The sequence below is a fragment of the Delphinapterus leucas genome, chromosome X, assembly GCF_059928025.1.
Source record: "Delphinapterus leucas isolate spDelLeu-1000000601 "Yukka" chromosome X, BTC_Dleu_Yukka2, whole genome shotgun sequence".
Classification (NCBI taxonomy): Eukaryota; Metazoa; Chordata; class Mammalia; order Artiodactyla; family Monodontidae; genus Delphinapterus; species Delphinapterus leucas.
In genome coordinates this window covers 60,180,988-60,201,047 of record NC_143150.1, presented here as the reverse complement: position 1 = coordinate 60,201,047, position 20,060 = coordinate 60,180,988, and the positions used below count along the sequence as shown (strand labels likewise).

General features: G+C 33.7%; 1 protein-coding gene across 1 annotated transcript in view; it reads right to left on the bottom strand.

Annotated features, from left to right (window-relative positions):
- The window catches only part of HDX (highly divergent homeobox), a 152,999-nt gene that overhangs the window by 16,468 nt on the left and 116,471 nt on the right, over nucleotides 1–20,060 (bottom strand). Inside the window, exons 5-7 of the mRNA XM_022580818.3 lie at nucleotides 15,207–15,414; nucleotides 3,535–3,614; nucleotides 589–672 (exon numbers count right to left, since the gene is read on the bottom strand). Coding sequence (XP_022436526.1) covers nucleotides 589–672; nucleotides 3,535–3,614; nucleotides 15,207–15,414 — 372 coding nt within the window. The remainder of the gene's footprint in view (nucleotides 1–588; nucleotides 673–3,534; nucleotides 3,615–15,206; nucleotides 15,415–20,060) is intronic.

The following is a 20,060-nucleotide window of genomic DNA, read 5'->3' as shown; positions in this document are numbered from 1 at the left end:
TATTGACATATTAGACTGATAGCTTATGTCAAAATTTAATAAAAACAAAATTATGTATGGCACACTGTCAAAGTAAGTCTTTCAGTTCAGTAACAAGTGACATTAAGAAAAGGTCATTTCTTTTAATATTCATTCAGTATTTGCTTTGGGAATTGTTTTTAAACTTCTAAAACAGGTATATTCTTATATTCAAAAAATGTCTTCAGAAATTGAAATTCAAGATAAAATTAGCAAGGGACACTGGAGAAAATACCCCCTTTACCATCATTTAAAAATGAACATGGGCTTTAAAAAGCCATTGTCATACATTTCACATTAACCACCACTATGCCTTATCTTGCCATACACCATCAATAATTACTCCTGCTCAGCAAACTGTGCTTAAAACCATAACCACTAAACCAGCCAGCATTAATTAAAATGTCCAGCACTCTGACTGATATCCAAGTGCCTGAGAGAGTCAATGCAGAGTCCCAGTATACCTAATTTATCAAATGGAAGTGAAATAAACCAGTACATATGTACTGTAAAAGTCTGCCTCCTTTAATATCTTCTCTTAAAAAATTCAGAATCTGAAAATACTTTTACCTTATAATCCAAGAGAGAATTCACTTGTTCTACTTCAGAATTACTTATCATGTCACTTTCTTCATCATCAATAATTTCTATTTTCTGTAACACAAGTAAAGAAGTTTTCCTAAATATATATCTGATCATCACTATACTCAGTAATGTATAGAGCATATATACATTCAATATTCAGTTTTAGTGATGAGGTTATCTAGTCTAGGTTATCCAGAATAACTATAACTGACTGGTTCCTCAGCTTTACACCCAGTATGTGTCTGAGCCACCTCCCTTAGTAAGAGAAAATTATTGTAATACTATTTAAAACAGAAAAAAAAACACTTTCACAATATCCCTGAAATAATAGGCATTCGAACTCTGCTTAAATAGTGCCCTCCAGGAAGGGAGCTTGCTTCCTATAAGGGTAGTCTATTCAACGATAACCAAATTTAATTGGTTGGAAGGGCTTTCTTTTTTAAGTTTCCATATATCTCTTTGCAACTTGTAATGTAAAATATCAACATATGACATGTATTGCAAAGTCAAATACAGCTTTAAAAAGAAATTCACTTATTTACGGCATTCCATTAGTTATACAATTAAAAACAGACATTTATAATGTAATGGCAAAAAGAGCAGGATGATTTGTTTCCTTCACTAGACAGTGAGAAAGAGAAGAGAGCAAGAACAAGAGACACACTAAACTGCCCTTAGCTTTAGAATTAAGGTACAGCATAATTTGTACAGTATCTCGCACACAGTAGTACTAATTAAATATTTGTCAAAAGAATGAACAAAACAGCTTAGCACTGATAGAAAAAAAAATGACCAATAAGCTCCAACCATGGAGGAAAGGCAAGTTCTCTAATCATAGAACTTTTTTTAAAAAAAGCAAAAGCAAAACGAAAAAACAAAATTGGCTTTAAATTTTCTTTTGCATATGAAAAACACAGTTAAGAAAAAACACTTTTAAACATTTAAATCCTGCCAACCAAAAAGAAAATTTAAAAAAGAGAAAAGCTAAGCTAGAGTTAGTCACTAGGCAGTCTTTTAAGAACAATCACATTAATAGCAACATGTCGTAGGCAGAATTTGAAATCAAGTTTCCTACCCAGCAATAGATATGGTGATTAAAAATCACAAATGAACTGGGAATGATCATATTTGATATATTGCCTATGAGGATATGATACTATAACAGCGTTTGTGACCTGCAGGTTTCTGAGTCAGGAGGACAGCTGCAATGAAGTTGCTTTCTACTGCTGCCTGGAGATGAATCTAATGTTTTGTTTTCTATTATAATCACTATAAACTTGGGGCTTAATCGTGTAAGCTCTCACCAGAATGCAGATTTGATATCTTTTTTGATGTTGTTTTTTTAGATTTTTCTATTTGGATTGGTTCTGGGAAAAAAGAGCTAAGTAATCCAGGGAGGAAGGCCCCAAGGACCACTGTATAGATTTGCACATATAAATAGGTCTTATATGTCTTTGTGATTTGTCATCCATGAATAATTGGGGACACTCAAAAGTTATAGGCAGAGGAGATCAACTTTTGAAAGTTTGGAGTTTTGTCTCTGAAAATCAATTGCTCTTGAAAAATTAGGTGCCTAAGTGACTGTGAGTCATCCCATGCCATGACTTCGTTCATTATCTTCAAATGTCTGCCACAGGGGAGATCCAATGCTGAGAAATTCAGACTAAAAGTGAACATGTCTTTAGGAGAAAAGAGTTCCAATTTGTAAATAATTGTATATAATTTGTAATAGTATTACTCAAATCTGGAGCAAAGGAGATTATTACTTGGTGAAATTAAGAATATTAGCACAATTAATAATTGCAGAAAATAATTATTACTAGCTATCTAATGAAAACACAACTTTGCCTCAGAATAAAAGTATGTTTTCCTATATGTCCATTGAATTTACTCTTAGAAGGGCCAAATATAAACTTAAATCAGGACTGAAATCAGTAAAATGCAATCCTAAACTACACTCAGTATGTGGAAAATACTGTTATATATTGTCGATATCTAACAAAAAAAGAACAAAACTATTTTATGTGCTCAACTTTTATTAAGGAGATGTGACAGAATTATAGTGTCAGATAAATAATGTTTGTAATGGAAGCCAGGGTAAATCTTGAAGTTACAGCCACTTTGTAACAGAAAAATCCATTATAGGGACCATTTGTAAAGTTTGCAATCAAGCACAAGCACAAAACACTGATTCAAAAGCAAAAGCAAAAGCACAATGACATTTGCCTTTATGTCTGACTTTAGGTTAATACTATCTTGATTTCTGTATTATTTGTTGGAGTCAGAATATAAACAGATGCTGCTAATACAGCTGCTTAGAGAAGATCTCTACATATCAATGTTTACATTTTCACAAAACTCAGTTTAATCCACATGTAGGCTGTGTCTGCTTGCTATTCAGTTTCTTAATACTGCCTTTCTTCCATTGCTGCAATTTTTAAGATGACTGGCAGAGTCCAATTTAACTAAAAAGAAGAAAAGTTTCCAAAAACAGTGTAGATAGGTATGGTCTGAACAAAGAACACAAGAATCAGGAATCCTTGGATACAAGTCCCAGAACTAAGTTAGCCTTCCTCCATGGTCTCAGGCTAAACTTTTTTAACTCTGCCATCTGTCAAATGAGAAAAAATCTGCTCTTTGCTAAATGTGTTGAAGCAAAATAACTTGTTATGTATAAAATGTCACATGTGTAGTAAGCATTAGGTTTTTATATTTGCAAAGCTCCTAAATTTAAAAAAACGGTATAAATGACATCACTTTAAATTTCATTTATTAAACCCTATAAGGTATATCATTGCATTGGTAACAGATCCGTTTTGGTTTGTGAAGTGGAGCAAGACTTTATTCTGACAATGCTGATATTGTCACCAACTGGAAACAAATCCTTGGAATCCATCATATAATGAGGAAAGAATTTCAAAACGTACATACCACATTATCTGCAGATACTGTATGGTGGTTTTCCTCCTTATGAGCCCTTGCCTCATTTAGAACAACTTCACTGGACTCCTCTACAGAAACAAAGAAGGCCATGATTTCATTTTTCATTCTTAAAACTTTATTGAGAATGCTTTTTTCAAAATCACTTAAATAATTTCTCTATTGTAAAAAGACACAAATGGTAATTCTACTTCTAACAATGTATTCTAAGGAAATAAGTGTGGATGGATTTGAATTTAAGGATGGTCATCACTGTGTTGCTTATAATTTAAAAAATGAAGTAACCTATATGCTTAACAATGAAGGCTTGGATAAATCGTGTAGGGCTTATCCTTACAGTAAATACTAGAAAGCCACTAAAAATGAAGTAGAATAAGAGTTGATAATAAAGAGAATATTCATGATCTATTGGAAAGAGAAAAACTGAAGGTGACAAAATCTACTCTATAGGTACACTGTGATCTTAATTTTATAAAAGAAAACAAGTACACATTTTCATGGAGAAAAGAAGTACTGACGTTATTTATATCAAAACATTGCCATTATTATTTCTGATTGAAATTACAGGCAACTTTTATTACTCTTCATTTTGTCTAATTTACTCGCTTTAATAATTCTTATTTTCTTTCATTTGCTTATTTATATTTAAATATTTTCTACAATAAACATGTATGCTCATTTTAATAAGAAAAAAGTGATACAAATAATGTTCAAATACATGATATAAAACTATAAATATAGTACATTTTCAATTTTGTAAAAAGGGATGTGTATATGCATGTACACACACACAAACAATCCTGTATATATGCAGAGAAAACACTGGCATAAATATTCTCTCACCCCCATTTCAAGAGAGGATATCACTGAGGGGTAGGAATATTTCTAACTTTTTCATTGTATGTTCCAATATTTTATATAATGAACATGTATTCTTTTTATGATCAAAATTTAGTATTCTGATACTGTAGGGGGAGTGGCCAAGATAGCAGAGTAGGAAGACCCTGAGCTCACCTCCTCCCATGGGCACACCAAAATTGCAACTATTTCAGAGCAACTACCCATGAGAGCAGCATGAAGACTAGCAGGAAAGAATCTTTACTGCTAGACATATAATGAAGGAGCCACAAGAAGAGGGGTAGAAGGGGCAAAGACACAGTATAGTGAAGAACCATACACCTGGGGAAGGTGACCCACAAACAGGAGGATAATTATAATTGCAGAGGTTCTCCCCAAGGAGCAAGGGATTGAAGCCCCACATCAGGCTCCTCAGCCCAGGGGTCCTGCACTGGGAAGATGAGCTACCCGGAAAGTTTGGCTTTGAAGGGCAGCAGGGCTTACTTTCAGGAGAGCCAGAGGGCTGTGGGAAAAAGACTCCACTCTTAAAGGGCACACACAAAATCTAACACCCTCCAAGATCCAGGGCAGAACCAATAATTTGAAAGGAGCCTGGCTCAGATGTACTTACTGATCTTGGATAGCCTCCTGGAGAAGCAGGGGGTGATTAAAACTCATCTTGGAGACACAGACGCTGGCAGTAGCCATTTGGGGGAGTTCTTTCCACCATAAAGACATTGTTGCTGGTAAGCACTACTTTGGAATCTCCCCTCTAGCTTATTAGTGCCAGGACCCACCCTGCCCACCAACCGGTGGGCACCAGTTCTGGGATGCCCCAGACCAAACAGCTAGCCAGGAAGGGACACAGCCTCACCCATGAGCAGGCTGACTGCCTTAGGATCTCCTAAGCTCCCAGCTGCTCCAGGACCTGACTACATCCACCAGAGTGCCCAGGACCTGGCCCAGGTCACCAGTGCACCTGTGCTAACACCAGGACTCCCAGGGCCCTATAGCCAGAGACTGTGGGACACAACTCTGCCCATCAGTGATTGGCACTGTCACCACTTTTATTCAACATAGTATTGGAAGTCCTAGACATAGCAATCAGATAAGAAAAATAAATAAAAGACATCTAAATTGGAAAGGAACAAGGAAGACTCTTACTGTTTACAGATGATATGACACTATACATAGAAAATACTAAATATGCCCCTAAAAAGTACTAGAACTCATCAATGAATTTGGTGAAGTTGCAGGATAACAAATTAATATGCAGAAATCTGTTGTGTTTCTATAGACTAACAGTGAACTACCAGAAAGAGAATTTATGAAAACAATCCCATTCACAATCGCATCAAAAAGAATAAATTACCAAGGAATACATCTAACTAAGGAGGTAAAAGATCTGTACTCTGAAAATTATAAGATACTGAGGAAATAAATTGAAGATGACAAAACAGATGGAAAGAAATTCTGCGTTCATGGGTTGGAAGAATTAATATTGTTAAAAGAACCATACTACACAAAGCAATCTACAGATTCAATGCATTCCCTACCAAAATACCAATGGCATTTTTCAAAGAACTAGAAAAAATAATTCTAAAATTTGTATGGAAGCAAAAAAGACCCCAAATAGCTGAAATAATCTTAAGAAAGAAGAACAAAACAAGAGGTAGCACACTCCCTGATTTCATACTATACCATAAAGCTACAGTAATGAACAGTAAGATTCTAGTACAAAAACAGATACATAGATCAACAGAATCAGAGAGCCCAGAAATGAACCCACACTTATAAGGGCAATTAATCTATGACCAGGGAGGCAAGAATATACAATAGGGAAAGTACAGCTTCTTCAATAAATAGTGTTTAAAAAACTAGTCAGCTACATAGAAAAGAATCAAAATAGACTACTTTCTCACACCATATACAAAAACTCAAAACAGATTAAAGGTTTAACTGTAAGACCTGATATTATAAAACTTCTAGAAGAAAACATAGGTAATAAGTTCTTTGACCTCAGTCTTAGCAGTATTTTTTTGGATATATATCCTCAGTCAAGGAAAACAAAAGCAAAAATAAACAAATAAAACTACATCAAACTAAAAAGCTTTTGCAGAGTAAAGGAAACTGTTAACAAAACAAAAAGGCTGCTTACTGAATGGGAGAAAATATTTTCAAAGGATGTATCCGATAAGGGGTTAAGATCCAAAATATACAAAGATCTCATACAACTCAATATCAAAAATACAAACAACCCAAGTAAAAAATAAGTAGAGGACCTGAATAGACATTTTTTTTTTCGAAGAAGACATAGAGATGACCAACAGGAAAAGATGCTCAACATCACTAATCATCAGGGAAATGCAAATCAAAACCATTTTGAGATATCACTTCACATCTGTCAGAATGCCTATTATCAAAAAGGCAAGAAATAACAACTGTTGGTGAGGATGGGGAGAAAAGGGAACCCTCGTGTACTGTTAGTGGGAATGTACATTGGTGCTGGCAGATACTATGGAAAACAGCATGGAGACTTCTCAAAAATTAAAAATAAAACTACCATATGATCTAGCAATTCCACTTCTGGGTATTCACCAAAGAAAATGAGAACACTAATTCAAAAAGATATATGCACCCCTATGTTCATTGTATCATTGCTTACAATAGCCAAGAAATGGAAGCAATTTAAGTGCCCATTGATAGATTGTGAATGGGATTGTTTTCATAAATTCTCTTTCTGGTAGTTCACTGTTAGTCTATAGAAACACAACAGATTTCTGCATATTAATTTGTTATCCTGCAACTTCACCAAATTCATTGATGAGTTCTAGTACTTTTTAGGGGTATATTTAGTATTTTCTATGTATAGTGTCATATCATTCATCAACGGATAAGGAAAAATCTGGTATACATACACACACACACACACACACACACACACACACACATACACACAGTAGAATATTACTCAGCTATAAAAAGAATGAAATCTTGCCATTTGCAAAAACATGGATGGGCCTAGAGGGTATTATGCTAAATGAAATAAGTCAAACAGTGAATGACAAATACTGTGTGATTTCACTTATATGTGGAATCTAAAAAACAAAACAGATGAACAAACTAATCAAAAAGAAATAGAGTCATAGATACAGGGAACAAACAGGTGGTTGTCAGATGGGGTGGGGTGTGGGCAGGACAGAAATAGTTGAGGAAGATTAATTGGTAGAAACTTTCAATTACAAAATAAATTAGTTACAAGTATGAAATGTACAGTGTGGGGAATTACAGTCAATAATTATGTAATATCTTTTTAGTGACAGATGACAACTATACTTGTCATGGTGAACGTTTTGAAATGTATAGAAATATTGAATCACTATTTTTTATATCAGGAATTAACAAAGCATCATAGGTCAATTATACTTCAGAAACAAACTCATACAGAAAGAGATCAGATTTGTGGCTACCAGAGGCAGGGGCTGGGTGGATGGGAGATTGGATGAAGGTGGTCAAAAGGTACAAACTTCCAGTTATAAGATAAATAAATACTAGGAATGTAGTGCACAACATGACAAAGATAATTAACACTGCTGTGTGTTATAAATGAAAATTGCTAAGAGAGTAAATCCTAAGAGCTCTCATCACAAGGAAAAAAATTTCTATTTCTTTAATGTTGTTTCTATATGAGGTGGGGGATTTTTACTAAAACTTTTGTGGTAATCATTTGATGATATATGTAATTCGAATTATTATGTTGTACACCTTAAACTTATACTGTGCTGTAGGTCAATTATATCTCAACAAAACTGGAAAAAGAAGTTTGCATACTGTAAGTATGAATGAGTAGTCAATCACTGGCTGTCATACTAATAAAACAGCAATGACATTTTTTAAAAACCCCGATAGTTTAAAAATGAGAAAAGAAAAAATAAAAGAAAAATTAACTCAGAAAAATCAGTGTACTAAAATGTTCTCTGTGCTGAGCTAGGAGAAGTGGCTAATTCACAGTATAGTGTGTCTACAAGATAATCCTCTCTCTTAAGATTTCCCCTACCTCTAACCCTTAGAAAAATAGGGCTAATGTTTCTCTCTTTTCTTTCTGCACAGCCATGTCATAGATTGTTTGGATAAATACTAGTGAAAGTTCTCAGCCCCTTGGTAGTGAACAATTTATTTCACCATAGAAAGAAGAACAGAAATAGTTATCAGTTCTCCTAAGATTTTTTGAGTCCATTCCTTCGCATGGAAAGACATATAAGGGTGCAGTGTATGAACATGGGAAATGACTAGGAGGAAAACATTGCTCATCCAGGAACTCACATATGAGTGCATTGAGAATTAAAGATATTCAGGGAAGTTTTACCAGAGTTTTAATGCAAAGTCCACTAAAAATTCAACTGATTTTTTTCTATAAAACAATGGTTCCTAACCCTCCCACACTGTGGGTGGGAAAGTAAATTGGTACAGTCACTATGGAGAACAGTATGGAGGTTCCTTAAAAAACTAAAAATAGAGCTACCATATGACCCTGCAATCACACTCCTGGGCATATATCAGGAGAAAAACATGGTCCAAAAGGATACAAGCACCCCAGTGTTCATTGCAGCACTGTTTACAATAGCCAAGACATGGAAGCAGCCTTAATGTCCATTGACAGAGGAATGGATAAAGAAGATGTGGTACACATATACAATGGAATATTACTCAGCCATAAAAAGAGAATGAAATAATGCCATTTGCAGCAAAATAGATGCACCTAGAGATTTTCATACTGAGTGAAGTAAGTCAGACAGAGAAAGAGAAATATCATATGATATCGTTTATATGTGGAAACTAAAAAGAAACGATAAAAATGAACGCATTTACAAAACAGAAACAGACTCACAGACTTAGAGAATGAAATTATGGTTACCAGTGGGAGAAGGGTGGAGGGAAGGGATAGTTAGGGAGCTTGGCATTGACATGTACACACTGCTATATTTAAAAAGGATAACTGACAAGGACCTACTATTTAGCGCAGGGATCTCTGCTCAATGTTATGTGGCAGCCTGGATGGGAGGGGAGACTGGGGGAGAATGGATACATGTATATGTATGGCTGAGTCGCTTTGCTGTGCAACTGAAACTATCACAACATTGTTAATTGGCTATACTCCAATATAAAATAAAAAGTTAAAAAAAGTGGTTCCTAGATAGAGGAAATTTTATTAATTATTAGGACATTTCAAATCACCGCATTTCAAGCCCTGTGTAATCAGCAACTAAATGAAATGAAGGAAGGGAAAATTGTCATCAGATTTAGATGCAGAGCTGGTATTAGTACTGGTGCCCTATAAATAGGAGTTATATTGCTCATCAACAGATCTTTACTGGTATCATTCCTTAGAGGTTTGCCTAACATTTCTGTTCTCACTTGCTCATACCTTGGTAAACAGTTCTGCTTTACCAGCAACAGATTCATCCATCATTTGATGATTCTTTTATAAGATGCATATAAAAACTGTTTTGAGGATTTCTAAAATAAAAAGGTATGAAATTATACAGCTGAATAAGGCATGTTTTCTTTTGCTTATAGGTAGCTTACACATCTGTAAAAGCTTGAAAGCTAAATACTGTCAATGTGTCTGGTTATTACTCAACAAAAGCAGCTCTCTTAATTGGAAAATAAATAAGTAGAATACTAATCAGTGAAAGCTCTAGAGGGCACTTTATGTGGTGGCCACATGCTCACACTAAGTAGCTGTACGCAGAATTATCTTTCATGTGCATATCCACATACATAATAGGTACAGCTGAAAAGAGGCTTTGTTATAAAATTTAACGAATTTAACATTATAGATGTTGTTTCTATACTTTAGACAGTTCACTTCTCAGGATAGTATCAATCTTTAAAGTTGCTCAACCATAAATATATTTTGGTAGACACAAAACTTGAAATTAAGGAGCTGAGTCATCTATTACATTTGCTAAAGTGTGCAGTTCGGTGTGGGGGGTGAATCCAGGTAACCTTTTCGTTTTCAATGCCAACCACATATCCTTTCACTTCACCTCCACACATTGAAAGGCAAAGGAAATGGGAGAAGCGAAGGTGGAAAGTAGGAGGAAATTAGAGGTAAGTCAGAAGCTCTGTATCAGGGAAGTACCTACTCTCCCAGAAGCAAAAGAATGGACTTGAAACCACTAAAAGATCAACAGCACTTTTTCATGACTTTGGCTAACCCTGCCTTTTACTGTGTTTTAAAAAATAATCCTTGTTTTTGCTCGTAGAGTTTTTTTCTAGAATATTTTTAAGTGATTTTAATTGTTTTTTGACATGTAAAATGTGAGCCCTGATTTAAAGACATTTTTTTTTCTTCTTAGACATTTAAAAGACTCTAACCCTATTGAATCAACAGCTGTATTATAAAGGACCCTGAGTTTCAAGTTGTTAGTTTTTTGAAATAGTATGGGAAGCTACTCTGATTATCTTGCCTCCATATCTCTAAGATGTAATTAATGGAAACTCAAAGTAAACATACATTCGACTACAGTTTCATAACTGGAAGAGAATATGGTCAGCATATTTTAAAGGTATTATGTTAATCTAGGCCGGATGATACAATTCACTTAATTGTCACAAAAGAATCACACAGTTAAATCAGATTAGTATTCTCCATCAGTAAAATGAGGATGATAACAGGACAGCACTAGTAGGAAACCATAAGGAAAAAGACTCTTTTCAGTATTTGAAAATTCTTTTATGCTTTTATTTCGCAATTTCTGATGAGAATGAAAAGGTTACCATGCAGCTGTGAAAAATAAGCCACCGAGAGGAATCCTAGGCAATCTCACTTCCCATCAAGTGTTTTTTGATTCATGCATTAAATTATCTCTCATTTTTCTCATTAGGTCTTGATTACTATGTCAGCTGTCTAGAGAGCAAGCTATTAAATGACAAAGGATGCTAGTGTAGGAGCAGTGGTCCATTAGCAACCTTAAAATTAACTCACTTTTTTCCCATTAACTATTTTATTTTTTAAAATTCCCTTTTAGGTGGGGAAGATGGAGTTGGGGAATGAAACTCCCCTTAAGGGCTTATATAATTTCCTTTTATCAGAATATTTCCTCACAGCTCTCTGACCCACCCATAGAAACACACAAATCCCTACCTCCCCACTATCCCTCAAATAGCTGCCAGACATCATTCTCTAAGGATCTATTTAGAATCACTGAAAATATTTGTACACAAAAGCTGCACATAATTAATGTATACAATTTGGTGAATTTGAACTTGTATATACTTTTGTTACCACCACCACAGTCCAGGTAATAAATGTATCCATCACCTCCAAAAGTTTCCTTGTGTCCCTTTTTTTGTGTTACAAATGCTTAACATGATTTACCCTCTTAAGTTTTTAAGAATACAATCACTTATTACTAACTACAGGCACTGAGTTGTTCAGCAGTTCTCTGGAACTTACTCCTCTTCTGTAACTGTAACTTTATATCCATTGAAAAACAGCTCCCCATATCCCTCTCCCTCCACTCCCTCATACCACTGTTCTATCGTCCACTTATGTACCTTTAACCACTTTAGATGCCTTATACGCAACCTCTATGAGACCATTGAGATAATGATGCCTCTTCCTTCTGAAATCTTTTTCTTTCCTTGGTTTTGGTAATAACATACTATCCTGATTCTCTTATATCTGAATGTTCTTTCAATGGCTCCTTTTTCTCTTCCAGAAATCTGGATATTTCTCAACACACTGTCCTTTTCTATCTTCCTTTCTTGTTTTCCATTTCTCACCTAACTAAGTCATCTATTTCTATGGCTAGACATTTTTTTTTTGACCTCGATATGGGTGACTCCAACATTTCTTCTCATATCTTACCCCTTCTTCTGAGCTCCAGACCCATATTATCCAAGGGTATGCTGGTCAGCTCCACATGGATGTCCTGCCCTCATTTAAAACTCAGCCCATGCAAAACTGCATTCATCTTCCCGCATTATCCTATCCATTTAGTGCAGTAACAAAAATCTTAAATGAATTTGGGGAGGGGTATTGGGTAAAGGTATGAACTAAGTTCATCTAGAAGAATCAGTGTACTACAAGAGCTAAGAATGAGAGCCTTTCCATATCTTCAGATATCTTATAAAACCACAGTTATAAACAATCAGATCAATCTAACATAATAGGAAATCCAGAATTTAAACCATATGCGTATGTATACATACATGAATTTGTGTCTATCTCTCTCTCTATTTCTCTATCATCTATCTATCATCTATCTATCTATCTATCTATCTATCTATCTATCTATCTACCTATCTTTGATTTAAAAACCTACACAAACTCACTGGAAAAATGCTGACTTATTCAACAAATAGTGTAGGGGCATTTGGTTAATCATTTGGAAAAACAAAATTAGGTATTGTCTTCACATATCTTAAAGCAAAACAATTTCTAGGTGGGATAAATATCATGTTGTAAAAATGAAGCCATAAGGATACATGAAGCAAATATGGGGTATGTTTACATAATTGTAGTACAAGGAAGGATTTTGTAATCCTGTCACCAAAGTCACAAACCATAAAGGAAAGAATTGGTATATTTAACAATATAAAAATTACAAACAAAAGTTCTGACATTTGAAAACCTAATTAGCAAATTTAGAAGGCAAAAATAAACTGGAAAATATAGTGTGAATAATACCCTGATCGATAAAATAAAAACAAACAAAATGGGCCAATGCAAAATTCTCTCTCTCTATTACAGATGCAACACCCCCACTATATATTATATGATTCATTTATATGAAATGCCCAGAAAAGACAAATTTATATAGTCAGAAATCAGATCTGTGGTTGCCTAGGTTTGGAGGTGGGAGTGGGTACTGGCTGAAAATGGGCTCAAGGAAATTTTTTGAAGTGGTGAAAATATTCTATAATTGGATTTTAGTGATTTGAAGAGATTATTCTAAAATTTGATTTTAGTGATGGTGATGGTTGTACAACTCTATAAACTTAACTAAAAATCATTGAACTCTACTTTTGCAATTGATGAATTTTATTCTATGTAAATTAAACCTCAATAAAAGTGTTCATAAAAAAGGTGTCAGGAGAGGACTCTTTCTATGCTTGAAGTCAAATGAAAAATACTTCTCATGGACAAATGGTATGATTACATGTTATTATTTGAATTCTCATTTAGGGAAGCACTGAGAAGTATTATAAAGATGATCCAGCCTAATTCCCTTATTTTGCAGATGAGAAAACTAAAGCCTGATGAATTAAATACTTTGCCTGAAGTCACATAATCAGCTAGTGGAAGATCTAGGACTCGTACCCAGAATGTCCAACTACTAGTCTGGTATTTGTCACATTATACCATACTCTCTTTGATTACAATGCATTTAAATTGCTCTGACCAAAATTGACTAGAATTCCAATAAAATTAAAACGATCATATACTATAATTTATGGATTGTTGTAATAACCAATATTTTGAATCATGGAGATCATTATTGTGGTAGATGAGTGTCACTTTTTGTGATGACAATGTGGGAGACTGCTTAGGTGGAAGCATTAAAAATCAAAAAGGTAAAATACAACTGTTGGTGAGGATATGGAAAAAATGGGGTAGAGCCATTATGAAAAACAGTATGAAAGTTCCTCAAAAAATTAAGAAAGAAACTACCATATGATTCAGCAATTCTTCTTCTGTATATATCCAAAGGAAATGAAATCAGTACCCCAAAGAGGTATCTGTGCTTCCATGTTCATTGCAGCATTCGTCACAGGATGGAAAGAACCTAAGTGTCCATTAACAGATGAATGGATAACGAAACCGTAGTATATATATACAATGGAATATTAGTCTTTAAAAAAAATCCTGCCATTTGCGACTGCTTGGATGAACCTAGAGGACATTATGCTAACTGAAGTAAGCCAAACACAGAAAGAAAAGCATTGCATGATCTCACATGTGGAATCAAAAAATGTCAAATACATAGAAGCAGAGAGTAGAATGGTAGGTACCAGGTTGAGGAGGTGGGGAAAATGGGGAAATATTGGCCAAAGGGTACAAAATTGCAATTACATAGGATGAATAAGTCTAGATAACTAATGTAGAGCATGATGACTAAAGTTAACAATACAGTTGACCCTTGAACAATGTGGGGGTTATGGGCACCAACCCCCCTGCACAGTTAAAAATCCAAGTATAAATTTTGACTCCTCCAAAACTTAACTATTAATAGCCTACTGTTGACCAGAAGCCTTACCAATAACATAAACAGTTGATTAACACATATTTTGTATGTTATATGTATATTACATATATTTTATGCATTCATGACATACCTTTTTCTTAACTTTTTCGATATTTCTAGGCTACATGGTTTGTCTGCAAGTTTTTCCAAATTGTTGCAAATCTCCAAAAGTTTTTCCAATGTATTTATTGAAAGTAGACCAGTGCAGTTCAAAGCCATGTTGTTTAAGGGTCTACTGTACTATATTGAATGCTGGAAATTTGCTTTGGGAGTAGATTTCAGGTGCTCTCACCACACACACACAAAAAGGTAACTATGTGAGGAGATGGATATGTTAATTAGCTTGACTGTAGTAATCATTTCACTATGTACATGTATATCTAAATATGTTGCACACTTTAAATATATACAACTATCATTTTAAAATAGAATAAAAATATGTCTATTCTTTTCAAATATTTAACCAAATGTTTTGAGGACTTTAGATTTGAAGTGCGGTAAGCTGAAAAGCAAATAAAAAAACATCAAATTCACAAAAGATATCATTAGGAGATGGAGCATATAAAATACCTTGCAAGCTTCCTTCAGACAAACAGATGGATACTTCATCATTTCGGTCATTATCCTCTCCTACTTCAGGACCAGCTTCCTCTCCTGGTGTGAGTGCAGATAAAGAACCAGATTCAGGCTGCTCAGAAAAATCAGCAGGGCCTCCTCTTGGAGGTGGAACTTCAATCCCCATTAAACGATATTTTCTTCTTCGATTCCCAATCCAAGTCTTTATAAGAGAAATAGAAGAGAAAGTTTTGTAAAAATAGAAACCTTAGCAGTTCTAGCCATTAAAATAATGAATGGATACAGCATAAAATATGATTAAAAAATAAGTAGATACCTAGAATAATGCAGTTTTATTATTACTCAATAAGCTAAAATAAAAGTAGCTGCTTTTATTTTAAAATACCTTATTAGAAGAAATATTTATCTAAATACTCATATTTTCAAGCAACATGCATCCTGTTGCAGAACACTTTTTTGTTTTTGTTTTTATTTCTGGTGAAAATTATCCACCAAATATTTCAAAAGAAACATGAATTGGTTCTTTTCTGAAAGGGACCAGACATGCAGATCTAACTATAGTTCATATCCCATTTCCAATCTTGCTCTTTGTACGTGAAAATGTGCCTTCTGGTAACTTTGTTTGGCTCCATAATGACTACCTGCGTATTTTAAGTATTCTAAAATTGCATTTTATTAGATTTAGAATCAATTTTTAAAACTTTTTATAGTAAAATAAATTTCGAGTTACAGGAAGTTGCAAAAATTGGTCTTCATTCAGTTTCCTCCAGTTTACATTTTACATAATTATAGCACCATAACAGAAAAAGGAAATTGATATTATACAATATATGTGTACAATTCTATGTTCCTTTATCACACCATTCTTCTCCTCCCTCCCACCATCCTCAACTCCTGGCATCCACCAATCTGTTTTCCACCTCTATAATAGTGTCTTTTTGAGAAAGTTATATAAATGGAGTCATACATGTGACTTCAAAAATTTCAAAAAATTGGCTTTTCTCATTCAGCTTAATTTCCTGGAAATTTATTAAAGTCACATATATCAATAGTCCATTCATTTTTTTTGCTAAGTATTCTTCCATGATACTTATGTAACATTTTGTTTCTGTTTCTTTGCAATGTTTTTTTAACCCTTCACTTGGAGGACACTTGGGTTGTTTCTAATTTTTGGCTATTATATACAGCTAAAAATCTTCTATGAACAGTCATGTACAGGTTTTTGTGCTGATGTAAGTTTTCATTTCTCTAAGATAAATGCCCAATAATGCAACTGCTGGGTCAAATGGTAATTATATGTTTAATTTTAAAAGAAACTGCCAAATTGTTTCCATAAAAGTTGTGCCACTTTATATTTCTACCAGCAATGTATGAGAGATCCAGTTTCTTGGCATTCTTGCCAGGACTTCGTATTATAAGTAATTCTTTTTTTTTTAGCTGTTCTCATTGGTGCATGTAGCAATAGATCATCAGGTTCTTAATTTAATTTCCCTAATGGCTAGTGATGTTGAAAATCTTTTCATGTGCTTTTTGCCATCCATATATCAGTGAAATGTTTCTTCATGTCTCTTGTACATTTTGTAATTGTTGTCTTTTCTTTAATATTAAGTTTTGAAAGTACATTATATATTCTAGATATGAATTTTTATCAGATAAGTGGTTTTGCAAAATTTTCTCCCATTCTGTAGCAGATATGAGTTCTTTGTCAGATATGTGGTTTGCAAATATTTTCTCCTCATCTGTAGCTTGTATTTTCATCATCCTTGTCTTTTACAGCACAAAAGTTTTTTTTAATTTTGATGAAGTCCAAGCTACTGCTTTTTTCTTTTATGGATTATGCTTTTAGTCCTATTCCTAAGAATTCTTCACCAAGCCCTAGGCCACAAAGATTTTCTCCTATGTTATCTAAAATTTTTATAGTTTTATTTTTTACACTTAAATCTCTGATCCATTATGAATTCACTTTGTATAAGGTGTGAGATTTACATCAAGGTTAATTTATGTTTTCCTATAGATATCCAATTGTTCCAGCACCATTTCTTGAAAAGACTTCCTCCATTGAATTGCTTTTGCACATTTGTCAAAAATCAACTAAGTTGGCCATGGTTGTGCAGGACTATTTCTGGGCTCTCCATTCTGTTCCAATGATCTATACGTCTTATCACCCTGCCAATACCACAGTCTTGGTTACTGTAGTTATATAATAAGTCTCAAAATTGGGTAGATGGATTTCTTCCACTTTATTCTTTTTGTCAAGAACTGTTTTAGCTATACTAGCATATTTCCTTTCCATGTGAATTTTAGAATTATCTTGTCTACATCAACAAACAATCTTGCTGGAATTTTATAGGAATTATGTTAAACCTGAATATCAATTTGGGGGGAATTTACATTTTTACTATGTCGAGTCTTCCAGTACATGAACACAGAATGTCTCTCCATTTATTTAGAATTTCTTTTATTTCTTTCATCAGTGTTTTGTAGTTTTCAGCATACAAGTCCTGTAATGTTTTGTTAGAGTTACATGTAAGTATTTGATTTTTTGAGGGATCGCAAATAATTTATTAATATCTTAAATTTCAATTTCATTGCATTTGTTTTTACTATATAGACATGCAATTGATTTTTATATGATGATCTTGTATCCAGAGACTTTGGTGAATTCACTTATTAGTTGTAAGAGTGTTTTGTAGATTCTTTATGATTTTCTACACAGCTAATCAAGTGTATCTTTTATTTCCTTTTCTCGATTTATTGTGCTGGTTAGAACTTCTACTACTATATTGAATAAAGGTGTTTAGAGTGGACATCTTCCTTTTGGTCTCAGAGGAAAAGCATTCTATTTTTCACCATTAAAGTATGATGTTAGCTGTAGGTTATGGGTACTTGTAGATTCTTTTTTGGGGAGACTTTTTTGAATTCAATTTCCTTAATAGTTATAGGGCAAACTAAATGTCCATTGACAGATGAATGGGTAAACATGTGGTATATATATACAATGGAATATTACTCAGCCATAAAAAAGGATGAAATAATACCATTTCCAGCAACACAGATGGGCCTAGAGATCATTGTATTAAGTGAAGTCAGACAGAGAAAGACAAATATCATATGATATCACTTATATGTGGAATCTAAAATAATGATACAAATGAACTTATTTACAAAACAGAAATAAGACTCACAGACATAGAAAATAAACTTATTACCAAAGGGAATAGTGGGGTGGGGGAAGAGATAAATTAGAAGTTTGGGATTAATATATATACACTATTATATATAAAATAGATAACCAACAAGGATCTACTGTATAGCACAGGGTACTATATTCAATATCTTGTAATAACCTATAATGGAAAAAAAATCTGAAAAAGAATATATATATATATATATATATGTATATACATGTAACTGAATCACTTTGCTGTACACCTGAAACTAACACAACATTGTAAACTAACTATACTTCAATTAAAAAATGGTTAATAATAAATAAATGAATGTATATATTTTTATGTTATTCTTTAGGTCCTGTGGTCCCTAGCAGATGTGAGTTCTTTCCACCCTTCACAGTCTTCTTATATTTGTTTTATATATAATGTCTAGGGATTTTAGTTGTACTTACTGGGAAGGATAGGGAAAATTATGTCTACTCCAACATTTTTTGGAAGCTGCAGTCTAAAACCAATTTTATTCTCAAGTTTCTCATGTAATTTTCAAAAAGCTCATTTTATATGATTAGAGTTTGTAACCTTTATAATTTTGCCATATGACTCTACAAAGTAGAATTGCCATGCCAATCTACAAAGTGGAAGAAGAATTCTTAAAACCTGTGTATTCTCTTTTAGTGTAGAAAGTCATTCAATAGCATTTCATAATTTCAGGTCTAAATTTGATTATGGTACCATTTCTTTGTATACCAAGTAGAATTGCTTCTATACAACAAGGTCCACTTCAATACAAAGCCACCTTAGATATTCTCTAATATAAATAAAAAACATGAATAAAGTTAACTTTTACGTGGTAAGATTTTGCAAAAAAAAAAAATGCAGGGCAAAACAGAAGAACTATTCAGTTAGTCCAAGAAGATTAATTCTTCTTTATAATTTTTTTGGGGGGGGCATTTTCTCTTCAAATTCAGGATATGTAGTACCTTTGATGTATTTAGCATTCAATGCTAAATGTGAAACCTGAAGCACATGGATTGTTTTGTAGGCTCCCAAGTGAAAATTACCCGGTAGAAAAGGAAAATATTTATGGATATTAATTTTTCTAGCCTTGCTAAATTCTCCCATAGGAGAAACACTATTTTAAAGAGTATAGTTCCATTTCAATTTCCCAGTATATGGTCTCATTGAGAATAAGCTACTAGACTTCAGAAAAAGTAAAGAATTTCAACTTCTTACTAAAGTTCCATTAAATTGTCATGTACTTTCTCTATTTCCTGTCTTTGAATACTGACACTTATCAAATACTGATGCTTCTTTTTCACAATAATCTTAGCCACAGATGCTTGGGAAAATGATGGTGTGGGCAGAAGAAGAACGATACCAGTTTTCTTAGGATGCTTTTGGCTTACTTTGGGTTATAAAGTCTTGGGAAGAGAGAAGAAGACAGAAAACAGAAGCCAATGTCCATTTATTTTCAATTTCTTTTTTCACCCTTCTTGGAGAAATGAATGATTATATACTGTATAATGATAAAGGTATAATAATATGTGAACATTGGGACTATATGGGAATTTATTACATACTAGGGCTGACATAGTTCCTCTCTGGATATTTCTCAAAACTGGAAGGCACCAGGAAAATAATTCAGTATACAAACATAATCTTAATGGGTTTATTA